Source organism: Kryptolebias marmoratus, linkage group LG9, assembly GCF_001649575.2.
Source record: "Kryptolebias marmoratus isolate JLee-2015 linkage group LG9, ASM164957v2, whole genome shotgun sequence".
NCBI classification, from domain to species: domain Eukaryota; kingdom Metazoa; phylum Chordata; class Actinopteri; order Cyprinodontiformes; family Rivulidae; genus Kryptolebias; species Kryptolebias marmoratus.
This window is the reverse complement of record NC_051438.1, coordinates 14,021,662-14,034,156: the sequence shown is the minus strand read 5'-3', so window position 1 is coordinate 14,034,156 and position 12,495 is coordinate 14,021,662. Positions and strand designations below refer to the sequence as shown.

The 12,495-nt window shown below is 41.2% G+C and overlaps 2 protein-coding genes across 2 annotated transcripts; one reads left to right on the top strand and one right to left on the bottom strand.

Annotated features, from left to right (window-relative positions):
* Window positions 1–723: 723 nt before the first annotated feature.
* Window positions 724–4,124, bottom strand: pcdh20 (protocadherin 20). Its single transcript, XM_017426610.3, has 2 exons — window positions 3,908–4,124; window positions 724–3,439 (listed from the first exon to the last, which is right to left on the bottom strand). The coding sequence occupies exons 1-2, from the start codon at window positions 3,947–3,949 to the stop codon at window positions 917–919; spliced, it is 2,565 nt and encodes an 854-aa protein (XP_017282099.1). The 5' UTR covers window positions 3,950–4,124; the 3' UTR covers window positions 724–916.
* Window positions 4,125–6,247: 2,123 nt separating this feature from the next.
* si:dkey-27i16.2 (regulator of cell cycle RGCC-like) lies at window positions 6,248–10,983 on the top strand. Its single transcript, XM_017426629.3, has 5 exons — window positions 6,248–6,417; window positions 7,535–7,699; window positions 8,617–8,697; window positions 9,674–9,736; window positions 10,363–10,983. Exons 1-5 carry the CDS (start codon window positions 6,396–6,398, stop codon window positions 10,368–10,370), a joined length of 339 nt encoding a protein of 112 aa, XP_017282118.1. The 5' UTR covers window positions 6,248–6,395; the 3' UTR covers window positions 10,371–10,983.
* The last annotated feature ends 1,512 nt before the right edge of the window (window positions 10,984–12,495 follow it).

The window sequence follows — 12,495 nt, the reverse complement described above, 5'->3', positions numbered from 1 at the left end:
TCCTGACTCATTCATAATTAATGCACCACTTAACCTGCTTTAGATCTAACTTGTTCCCTTAAATGCCTCCAAACAAGAAGCCTATTGCCGTTTAAAAAAAAAAAATTGTTTTGAACACGGTACGATTTCGGCTTGTGCGTCGGTTGTTGCAATAAGCACACCTCTTGTAATGCTGTAGGTTTCGGTACAGTTGGCTTCCCTGGTTCTGGGTGCGATCCAGCCTTGTGGGTGAGAAGCGGTGTTCTCAAGTAACGGCTGCGAGGCGGAGACTTGGGATGTTTGTGTACTTTCCCTCTGCTGCCTCTCACCTGTACGCAGACCTGAGCTCGTCTCAGGGTTACTTCTTTAGAGACTTTCATCACTCTCCCACTCAAGGAACATTAAACCCTTTTGTGTGTGTAAACACTGTAGGCTCCCCATCACTCAGAGTCAGAAATCCGAGAGAGGCCCAATTAACTTGGCAGACGATTACCTCAATTTTCCTACTTAACCAGGGATTTCTTAAAGTTAATGACGGCAGTACTGGCATTTACCACTGACTTACTGGGACATGTGATATCTTTCAGTCGCTGTGCAGTACACATCATCCATGACTAGTTATGTCTGCGGCGTAAGAGACAGCTGCCTCTGCTGTTAGCTGGAAATACTTCTCTTATCAGTGTCTTTTCTTTGCTTTGCTTGTGGCTCACAATGTGTGGGGTCCTTATCAGAAAGCTGATGGGCTTCAGTCCTACACAGTGTCTGTCTTTTGCTCTCAACAAATATCCAAATACACTGTTTCTGAATCATGTAGTGTTTTTTTTTTTTTTCTTGTAATGCAAGAAGCTTAAGACAAACACTCCAAAGATGTTTAATTCTCTGGCTGTTATCATCCTTGAAATTGCAAGTGAGATTACTCTTTGTTTGCTTTATTCTGTCATTCATCAGAATAATATTTGTCCTTGAGCCTGAGTGGAATCTCATTCTCATTTTTGTGTCCCCTCATACGTTTTTGTAGACTTCTATACTTCAGATATAAACAAAGTGTTACCAGAAACAAAACTATGGATACCACTGTCATAATCATGCCAACATAAACATATAGATCGGATCTAGTAGTTTTCACCTCACAGATGGGGGCCCTTGAGCGACTTTGAACCAAATCAGATGTCCCTGTCCATGTAGGTGCCCTATCCAAAGAACAGTGCGCAGTGCTCTCGTTAACTAGCAGATTAACCCAAACAGTCGTATAAAGTGGAGTTGGCTTCCCATTGTCTCTCACTACAATGAAGAGATGATGCATTCCCATGTCTTTTTGTAGAAGCTGGTGACTTAGGGTGATGTTGCCTGATCTTGAGTCTACCTGGAAGGGGCTGTTTTGTTGCGGTGGCCCTGGTGCGATGACAGAATACGTAATTTCAGAATTTAACCCAGAGTCTTTATCAATGGCGTAGATTTTTGTGACTGTAGTGCCGGCCAGGGTACCAGGGGAGAGGGCCAGGCATGACGAATTGCTGCTGGGAAGGATCACCTTTGGCTGGTTGTCGTTGACGTCCTCCACGAAGACAGTTACTCTGGCAGTGGACGTTAAAGCGACTGGGTGCCCATTGTCTCTGACCAGCACGAAAAGTTCATAGCGGTCTTCTGTCTCATGGTCCAGGTTGGCGGTGGTCCGTAGTGTCCTCTGGATGTTATCCACAACAAAAGGTGTGCTGCTGTTCCCAACTTGCAGTTCTGCTCTCCCATTCTGGCCTTCATCCGGGTCTTTCACCTCTATCCTCCCCACCTGGGTAAGTGGCGGAGCGCTCTCCGGGATGAAGAAGATGAAGTGAGGGGTAGGAAAAACAGGTGCATTGTCATTCTGGTCCAGAACACGAATAATTACAGTGGCTTGGGACTCCAGGGGAGGGGAGCCACTATCTCGAGCAAACACCGTGAGGTTGTATGCGCCCTGCTGTTCCCTATCCAGAGGAGCCAACGCAGACAGTTGACCTGTCACAGAGTCAATGCTGAAGATGGCAGATGTGTATTCGTGCAGCCTGTAGGTCACCCTGCCGTTGTAGCCGCTGTCTGCATCAGAAGCTGACACCTGTAGCAGTATTACTCCGGGCTGGTTGTTTTCCTCCACCTCCACTTTGTAGTGACACTGGAAGAAGTGTGGGGCGTTATCATTGACGTCCTCCACCATCACCCTGATCACTTGCCTAGATGGAGTGATCACAGAGCTTTCAGGTGAGCTCCGTTGCACTACAACAGAAATGTGATACTCACTTTTTACCTCATAGTCTAGAGGCTTTGAAGTAGAAAGCAGATATTTGCCACTCTGTGGGCTCAAAGAGAAAGGCATGTCACCCTCAATGGCAAGAGATGAACCTTTAAAGCTGCTGTCACCCTCCAGCTCTAAAACAGCTAAGACAGTGGGGGGCTGGTTCTCTGGTAACACCAAAGTCTGATTGTGATGCTCAGCTATGAACCCGATCTTGATTGTAAGCTCTTGGGTAGCCTTAGGGAGCACAGATATGGTTACCCAAGTATCTGCTGGGGTGCAGCGAGGGCCGCTGGCTAACACTCTCAACACCAGCTTCTCTGAGTTGTAGTTCTGGAGGTCTTGTTTTAATTGGATGTGCCCACTGTGACTGTCGAGGCTTAAAAGTTTCTTGGCCCTTTCAGAGACCTGGGGACTTAGTGAGTAAACAATAGCGTCGTTTGGAGTTGTGTCTGGGTCTGTGGCGATGACCTGAGTGACCACCGTATTCTTCGGAGAGTCTCCTGGAATGGTGGCGCTGCGCGGACTGTCAGCATGAAAGCTTGGACAGTTGTCATTAACATCGGTCACTGTGACCGTTAAAGCCACTGAAGCACTCAAAGGGTGTGCGCCACAATCAGTGGCCACCAGCTGCATCTGATACAGGTCCTGAGTCTCCCTATCCAGAGCCGTTTGTACAACCAGCATGATTAGAAGTCCGTCTTCTTCAACCTTTAAAAAGAAAACTCCATCAGACCCTTGCAGATGGTAGCTCAGCTGTCCATTAGGTCCGATATCTGTGTCCTGAGCCTGGTCATCCAGGTAAAAGCTTGTCCCTACAGCTACATCCTCAGACACCTTCAGGTGTATTTCACTGTTTTGAAAATGTGGCGCATTGTCATTGATGTCCTTTATGATCACAGGGAACTGTATAAGGTCTCCTGAGAGCCCTACAATAGCATTGTGCAGAACAATGCATGCTTCAGCTTTTGTCTCCTCGGGGCAGAGGTGCTCACGATCAAGCTTGTGCTCAGTAGTGTAAAAATTCCCTGTGTTTTCATCCATCCAGAGGTACTCCTTGGTCAGGAGCTGGTATGGAGGTTGAAAATGTTTGCTCAGTGATCCAACCAGAGTATCAGGCTTCAGTTCTTCTAGGACAGAAAACTTGATGGATCCACATGTGACGTGACTAATGTGGATTATAAGCAGCAGGTTCTGAGTGGGAGAGAAGGAAAACAACATTATCACATATTTTTTTAAATCTATCTGTATTTACAATTCCATTTTTCTTGAACCTGAAAGACGTTAGAAGGTATTTTTTCCAGTTAGTGATAACATTCATGGCTCGGTAAGCTTTCTGAGAAACAGGGAACTGTAAAATGGTGATATTGGGGCGCCTCTCATTTATCTCCAACCAATTACTTTCACAAACAAATAACACACAAAAACAAACAGCGAAAGGGGCATTTTGTCTTACATATTTACATTCAGGACACACAGATTCATATTTTCCACCTCCAGGAGCATAATCTACCATAAAACCAACAGTTCCTCATTGCCACAAAGTATATTTTTAAATGGTGCACTCAAAAATAACAATCCAGTTGCCCTTTCACTTATTTAGAAACACAAAGACTGTAATAAGATGCCAACAGAATTGCTGATCTCTTTTGTCTCACTGACCTGCAGGAGTCCAGCCCAGTTCATATTATAAGGGAGTCCCATGGCCCATTGCCCTCGCACATGTTACCCAAGTCCCCGGGCAGCGAGTGATCACCGAGCACCGAGGCAGCAATCTAAACCTGCACAGCTGAAGGCATAATTCATTGATGCCCCTCCTACAGCACCTACGTTGCTTGTCCAACTGACTTACTGTATAAGATCTAGAGTTACAACAGGTTCATCTGCATGAGAACGAGAACTTGTTTCTGCGATCGCTGCTGAAAAATGTGCGAGCTCTGGTTTTGTACAAACATGTCGCTTGTAAAGTACACAGGACTGGACTGACTTGTTAATATCAAACGTGAACTTACGCAACTGTTGTTTTCTTTTTTTTCTTTCCCCAAGCACTCCTGTCCAACTTTCAGAACGTTTTAATACTTTTCTCTGAGCATTTATGTTTGAGGCTCTTCTCTTTAGGGAGCATTTATTATTGTGATGTCAAAGTCTACATAAATCTGACAATTATTAGTACTTTTCAATTTTTAATGCATCCCTATGGGAGCATTCACAGGCAAACAATATTGGAAAAAGTAACCGCTTATGAACAATACTAAGAACATTTTAAATGGTTATTCTAGATTATCTGGACTATATTTGTTTCTTTAGTCACTACAGTCCGGGTTTGCATTTTATCAGGTACTACAATGTGTAGTTTATAGGGATATTTTGTCTATTTTGAAGCGGGGTCTATGGAAAGGTTATGAACAATTAATATCTTACCTGTTGTAGATAGCAGTTCAGTGGCCTCAGTTTGGAGAAACAGAGTTTAATGTCGACCAGCTGATCAGCCAAGATCAAAGTGGATTGTTGACACTTTCAAACAACTCCAGTCTCCAAAGTTTCATGATCACATCATGCAAGGGTTTTGCACCACTGTCAGCTTTGCATTTTGTAATTTTTTTAAAATAAAATTATGCTTACTTTCAAGTGCAAAAAGCGGCAGCAGCAGGCTGTAACATAATTGATGCTGCCAGGAGTCAGATATTATTGTATTTGTTTGAAAACCAGAACTCTTGGCCACACACATTATTTTGTTGCCCACATTTTACAATTTAATCTGATGGCATGCACTTTAGAAATGAAGATAGTTAGATTTAGACCAGTTTTTAAAATAATAATTATTTGTTACTGAAATAGATTTTACACCAGGACATATTGTTTTTGTCATAGGAAAGCTCCAATGCAGGTGTCAAAACGTGAGCTGACAAAGGTATCAGCTCTAGAGACGCCTCTTGAGACATCCACGACACAATTTAGACGGGTTCAAGAAGCCAGCACCGACTCTGTGGCTATTTAGAGAAACATTTTGTCGCACTAATCTTTTGAACATGTTCAGAACTCAAGTGGTAAGACTTCCCAACCTCTGCAACTCACATGAGGAAACTGAGAACCCCCGCAGACGTTGCAAGGCATTGTTGCAGCTCATCATCCTGTCAAACGTGAACTCTATTTCTCTAAAATGAGGCTGTTTAAAGAGCTATCTGTAGTGGGTAACCTATTAATTGTTCGCAACCTTTCCACAGAAATACTACTTTAAAGCTGAAACAAACTGACAGCGAATCAAGCTGTTCTTTTATCGGCCACGATGATAAGGAAAAACAATAAAATACTCACCGTAGTGTAGGCCTATAAGCTGTATTTATTAGAAATAATAAAAAAAACTCCTAAAGACTATTTATGAGGTGATTACATTTCTGGGCTTCTGTTTTGGGCTGAATTTGAAGTGAGGGCAAATTGTCCCGATATATAGTATTACTATGGTAGTAAACAGTATGTGCTTAAAGGATTGAAGCTTTTTCAACATTTAGCAAAAAAAAAAAAAAAAAACAGCTGAAGAATGACATAAAAAGCAGCCCTGGAACCAACTCTGTAGAAGGTGAGGGACCTCTGTAGGCAGAGCAGGGTACTGCACCGCTCACAACAGAACTCTCTCTCTCTCTCTGTGTGTGAGTGTGTGTGTGTGTGTTTTGGTTCGCGAAATTACCGCCTTTTGTTTCTCTTGCCAGTAATTCATTCTGTCAAGAATTGGGAGACACCAAATGTAAATTTAGATTTGACAGTTATATGACCCCATGCTGTCATCAGATTCTCTTGCAACAACAATAACAAAAAAGAAGAAGAAAAAAAGTAACTAACTTTCAAAATAACAAAACCCCCCACGCATCAGCTCCCAGTGGTCTCTCTGTCATTTGCAAAGTATGAAAGTATGCGAGCTATTTCCCCTTTCCGGTTGCGTAACGGTTTATTCACATCTCTGTCATTTTCCTTTCCGCCCAGTTTTGTTTTTTTCAAAGTTACAGTAAACTTTTGAGGTTGCCCCGTGAAGCGATTGGTCAGTCAGATCCTCCAGCAAAATAAAACTGCAGAGCTGCCTGTCAGCAGCTCTAAAGCGCTTCTTTGAGCAGGAAAAACACACACCGAGAGCTGAGTTTTATTTCACACACACAACATGTCTTCAGACGTCCTCGCAGGTGAGTCCAACTTGAACTAATACCTTTTAATGATCGATCATAGAAAACAGATAACATTCATGTTTTAATTAATCCAGATTTTCCTATTTTTTTTAAATCACATTATTAGTCTCAGAAATTATGTCAGTTTTACACGTGTTCTCCACATGTTCTTCCATGAAACGTTTCTATTTGACACTTATTTTGTCCAAACTTGTAATATCTTCGATTTAATTGGCCATAAATGTTTTTAAACATCACAATGTTTTAAATATCCCTAAACTGTGTGTTTCAGTGTTTTAACAGATGCTGAAAACTGAGTTCTAAATATTTTTTACAAAAGTTATTTTCTTTGACAAACAGCTTTTTAAAGCCATATACCCTAAAAAAGTTAACTAATGGACTCTTTTTTTGGGAGATATTCTTCATTTTGAATCACAATCAACATTATATAACAATTGAAAAGGGCTACCAAGTGATTCAACTTAAATATTTACAGTATAACAACAATTATAACAAATATTGTGAGTGTATATAAAAGAAAGGACATAGTAATGTTAATAAATGTAAAAGATAAGCCATGTGGGGATTCACTATGAAGAAAAGTACACCTAAAACAAAGAGTAAGGTTATGTAATAACCACGATTTCCAAAAGTTTCATCTTTCTATCTTTCAAGAAAATGTTTTTTTCTTCTATAACAAAAGTTTCATAAACAATATCATATGAGTCCTTAAAGTTAGGGGCATTTGGCTTGAGACATTTCTTTGTTAAAGCTTTTCTAGCCTCTATGCTCAGTGTTCCAAAAATATGTTTTCTATTATTATTCATAAATGCTCAGTGGAAGAAAAACTTTAAACATTTATATTAAAGTAGCCAAATCTGCACGGGTGACATGCAAATAGGTCTGAACAGGTCCAAGACATCTGAAAATGATTAGCTTCCAGCAGGACTTCATTTTGAAGTTTAGATCTTTTCACATAAAATGTTTTCAAAAGTTATAGAATTAAAAAATAAACACCAGCCTTTTTTTAATATATTTTTTTATTAAACCAATCATACTCTCTTTGCCTAACAGGGTTTAGTCAGTCTTAGCTGTTTCTTTCAGTGGTTTGTAAGGTTTGTCACATTTTCCACAGACTTGGTGTCGGAGCTGGGAGAGGAGCTGCAGGAGTTCCAGGATGTGGTGGAGGAGCTGAAAGCCCCCTCTCAGAGCAAACCTCACGTTTACCAGCACATCCTGCACGAGGCGAAGAGTCGCACGGGGCAGGGGGACGACAGCGGAGTGGAAGACTCCGACTACAGTGAGTCTGAATGACGTCATTGGGATCAGGATCATGCTTTCTCCATTTGTTTTTGATGGCAAAACAGTTTTCGTGTGTTGTCCCTGTACTCGGGCATCTGTTTTAGCCCAAACAAGCATAGTTTGACGCTTATAATTTGCTCACAATTAGCAGCACATCTCCACACAAGTGTCTGCTTTGCGGACGACAACAACCATGTATGAGAATGAACTCCAATTATGGCGAACCCATCATACCTAATGGTCCCTCTTTTTCTCCCTGCTATTGTTGCTCATTTGTCGATGGTTATGAGATAAAAGAGGAGATGTTTTCCTCTTCTCCCTCCCATGCGTCATCATTATTGGAAGCATGTTGGCCCAGTAAACGGCGAGCTGCTTTCAAGTTTTCAAGCTGACACATGGGAGCCACTCGCAACCAAGCCTTCACCTTCATCGGTTTCAGTTGTTCAAAAAGCTTTATTTAATTTTTCTGAATATTTTCTATGGGTTTTATTTTATTTAACTACTTCTGCATACTTTGTGCTATTTTACCTATCCATATAGCATAACCTTTAAGTCATTCTGGAGAAAGATGCTTTGACTTTTCCGATATGTAACTTTTATACTTTTTAAAATATTTCACTCAGTTTATAAATGGTCTTTAATTGAAATACTCTGAGATCTCTTTAGTCAGTTCAGTTTGTTGCTTTAAGGTTTTAGCTAACCTTTGGTTACTTTGGCTGTAACAGCAGTTTCATATGTTTTTCAGCAAATTTCAGCAGTCATTCAACCCTCATCATCCACGCTGCATTTTTGCCAAAGATACGATTTATAACATGTTAGCGTCTGCATTGCGTGAACATTGTTGTCCCTGTCACTGATTGTTTACATGGAATGCCCTGAGTGCTTATTGTCTCGTCTCCCCTCTCTTCCCTTCAGGCAGCGGGACTTCTATGGGGAACAGCTTGAACACCAGCGAGGAGGAGCTCCACACTGCAGGCGTAACGCAGACACAGAAAGGTACTCCGTTCTCCTATCAGCCCATCTCCATCCAGATAGTCCTTGTTGTTGTTTTTTTATCGTTGATCACTATCACTTTTGCTCTGATGGCTTTAACAATCGCGCTCGAAGCCTCTAGGAGCTCTTTTGTTTTACAACGACAACAGAGCCCCTCCCGTTGTGACTGTGACTTCTCAGCACCCCGCTCTTTCAAAGTCTTCTGCAGTTTGTTTGCTGTTATTCACTCAGGAAACTCAGCTGTGTGTGTGTGTGTGTTGTATTCTGATGCATTTAAATGCACGGACTGTTAAACAAGAGGCCTGACCCAGAAGGTGTTATTTGCTCTGTGTGGTTTTCGTGCTCAGTCACTCACACAACCACCACAGGGATCCTGGTGGGATCCATCAAGGTGTCAGCGTTTTTGAGGCACATATTGTTGTCCCTGTTGCTCCTTAAAAAACAAACGAACAATGCTTTTATCACCCACCGCTGAAAGGCAGGTGATAATGTAACTGTCTTTACTGTGTGTGTTTGTTTCTCTCTGTTAGCATTAATATCTTTTAAACTATTGAACAGATTTGATTGAAACACTCACAAAATAATCATTGGATGCACATCTACAACTTTAGGAAACACAAAAATGGCTACAACCCAGCCTATTTTACAGACATTAAGGTAGAATTTAGTGTGGTAGTAGCTGAGGATCATCTCCAACACATACCACGAGCACTAAAAAAATGAGTGGTATCAAGATAAAAAGGTTTTAGTTTAAAACTTAAGCACAAAAAGGATAGTGGGCAATAAGCATTCCTTCAGGGTATAATAGGCCCTCATTTTTTTTTTTCTTCTGGGATATGAATGAGCTTTGAGCCAGAGGAAATACCACAGATCTGAGCTGCAATTTCCTAAAGAAATGTTCCACTGGTGTTTTTTTTATTTTTTTTTCTCCAACACTTTTTTTTTTTAAACTCCTTTTCTCTCTACCATTTCCTTTCAGCCAAGCTGGGAGACACAGATGAACTCCAGAGTTTTATCGACATGTTGGACCAGGAACTCGCTGGTGCGTATTTCACTTCATCTCATCTTTCTTTCTTTTTTGACTCAAGCTGACGAGCCAGCAGGCTGCGGCGTGTTCTGGTGAAAAAGGCACTGTCAGGAAGCGTGTTTTGCTACACTTTGACAAAAAAAAAGAAAAAAAAAAGAAGAAATAAAGCAACAACAAAAAGAGCGTGCAGCAGTAGCCACCTTGTTTCTCACCTCTACTGTGGCCCTCGTGTTTATCTCTGAGCACCTTTTATGTGGAAATGCCAACACCCGGGCACTAAGGTGGACTATCTACACGCTCTTTTGTGTTAATGGTGTACTTGACTCCGTGAGCATCACGATCCTCCTATCTGCTGGAAGAGAGTGGTGCTTTACAGGTGCGTGAATTGCTCTGTGCGCGCACGCGAGCCGTAAAGAATAAAACATACATCTGCTGCTGTCAGTGGTCTCGACACGGAGAGAATTAATGTTGCAAATTAATCGTAACTCCCCCTGTATCTCCACAAGGCCAACCTATTAGTCAGTGCATGTTTGCGGGTGTGTGTTGATGTATGCCTGTGCGTATTTCTTTTTATAAACTCTGGGTTTTTCTCCCCCCCCTTCCTTCCCCCCTCCCTCCTCTACCCCCACCCTGTTCTGCAGAGATGTGAAAAGAGATAGCGAGAGGGAGAGAGAGAGGGCGAGGCACCGAGCAGAAAGCGAGATCTACACCAGAGCTGATCCGATGGAGCTAACGCTTCTCCTGCTGCTTCAGGCAGGAGGAAAAAAAAACAACCCAAAACCAACGAATCACAAACAAAGTTACCTTCATAAATTAAAGGGACACTCCATTTTGAAATGCAACAACAGCCTCAGGCGCCTCTGGCAATGCCACGTCCAGGCAGCAACATGACGTCCCTGCAGCATCAGGTCCAAAATGTGTGACATATTCCTCCCAAAAATAGACAATGCCTCCATCTGTCCAGGCAGTAAAGAGAGCATGTTTATGCTACATTTGAATTTTTTTTTTATATGCCAGGAAAGGGTGCTTAGTCTTCCTTGCCAGATTTTTTTAAAAAGTCAGGTTTTTTTTCTGCTTTAGAAATACAAATGGCACTTTAGCTTTAAAAAGTTCAAATTTAAAGACTTTAGATCTGCTGTTTGATATTAAATGTTTTTATATGCTGGTATTGGCTTTGTATATTTTTTGTTAATAATATTTGTTTTATACATATTGTTGTACATATTTATGCCTTTATAAATAAAGCTCCATATTGAATACCTTTCCTTTGGTTTCAGTGTTTCGTTTCCTGACACAGTGTGGAGACATCTGGTTTTACACCCCCTGTTCAACGGTTGACACCTAAAAAATACCAAAACTACGGACAACTACTTATATTTGATGTGTTCACACTTTTACTGTCCTCTAAATTGACTGTTACTAGTGTCACACTTCACGTCTCGCCAGCCCCCCACTCCACAATTCTGGTTGCCTCTCTGTTTCCTGTATGTCTGTTCTGATTATGCTGGGAGTTTCACTTCTGTCACCAACTCCGGAAAACCGCAAATGTAGCTCAGATGTGTCTCACACAACATGTGATGACAGCTCATGGAGGAAATACGTGACTTGTAGTTTGAGAAACAATGTTTGTTTGGGTTTTTGTTTAACTCTGGGTTGGGCCTTTGTTGAAAATTAAAAACACGTTCAATCTTTGGAGGAATGACTTATCTTTAAATCATACCTGGAAAAAAATGAGCAGACAAGATATCCAGCCCTTTTAGGGGTTTTGTGGGAAGGTTATGAACAATTGTCTTGAATGAGCAATTGTTCAACAAGCACAAACTTCAAGTATTTTAATAGGATTTTATGTGATAGATCCGCACAAAGTAACACATAGAAGTGAATATGAAAATGATGAATGGTCTCACAAATAACAATCTTAAATGAGTGGTGTGCATTTGTATTCAGCATCCTAGAGTCAATACTTTGTAAAATTACACTTAGATGCAATTACAGCTGCAAGTCTTTTGGAGTATGTCTCTACCAGCTTTGTACATCTAGAGACTGAATTTTTTTCTCAAATTTTTCCTTTCAAAATACAGTAGCTGCAGCTCAGTCAGATTGAATGGAAATCATCTGTGAGCAGCAGTTGTTTAAGTCTTGCCATAGATTCTCAGGTTTGGACTTTGACTGGGCCGTTCTACCACATAAATGTGCTTTAATCTAAACCATCCCATCATAGCTCTGACTGGATGTTTCAGGCCGTCGTCCTGCTTGAAGGTGAAGCTCTGCCTCAGTCTCAAATCTTTTCCAGTAGTCCAGTATTTAGCCACATCCATCTTCCCATCATCTCTGACCAGCTGACCAGTGTTTTTATGGTATGCAATTTTTCACTTGTGCCTCAAAATGTCATAATGTGAGTGTAACCCAGCAGATATATAGACTAAATATTTTTAGCCTCTTGTGGAATTGCTTCATTTGAGTTTAGAGAAGAACTAAGCCCAACGATCAATAATTTGAAATGTTTGTTAGGACATCTTATTGTAATTATACAGACTCTGGTTTCAGGGTAATGAAAAGCAATGAGAGTTGTTTTTTTTTTTTTTTCTTTTTTGCCTGCTGGAAACAGATGTCAGCAGTGAGCAGTTTATTCAATCGTCATTGTTCTCTCCTTAGAAATCCCCAGACAGCTCACTGATACGACCTCCAGCAGTGGTGATAATACAGCATAATGGATGGACTGCCTGGGCGCACCTATTTTTTGACAGAATGTCAGAGCCCAAAAGACAAAAAAA

Excerpts from the sequence above, each read along its gene's own strand:
- pcdh20 (XM_017426610.3), bottom strand. The coding sequence starts at position 3,949 with ATGGGACTCCCTTATAATATGAACTGGGCTGGACTCCTGCAG. Across the intron at positions 3,440-3,907 it reads ACTGGGCTGGACTCCTGCAG|AACCTGCTGCTTATAATCCA; the intron begins GTCAGTGAGACA and ends TCTCCCACTCAG.
- si:dkey-27i16.2 (XM_017426629.3), top strand. The coding sequence starts at position 6,396 with ATGTCTTCAGACGTCCTCGCAG. Across the intron at positions 7,700-8,616 it reads AGTGGAAGACTCCGACTACA|GCAGCGGGACTTCTATGGGG; the intron begins GTGAGTCTGAAT and ends TCTTCCCTTCAG. Across the intron at positions 8,698-9,673 it reads CGTAACGCAGACACAGAAAG|CCAAGCTGGGAGACACAGAT; the intron begins GTACTCCGTTCT and ends ATTTCCTTTCAG.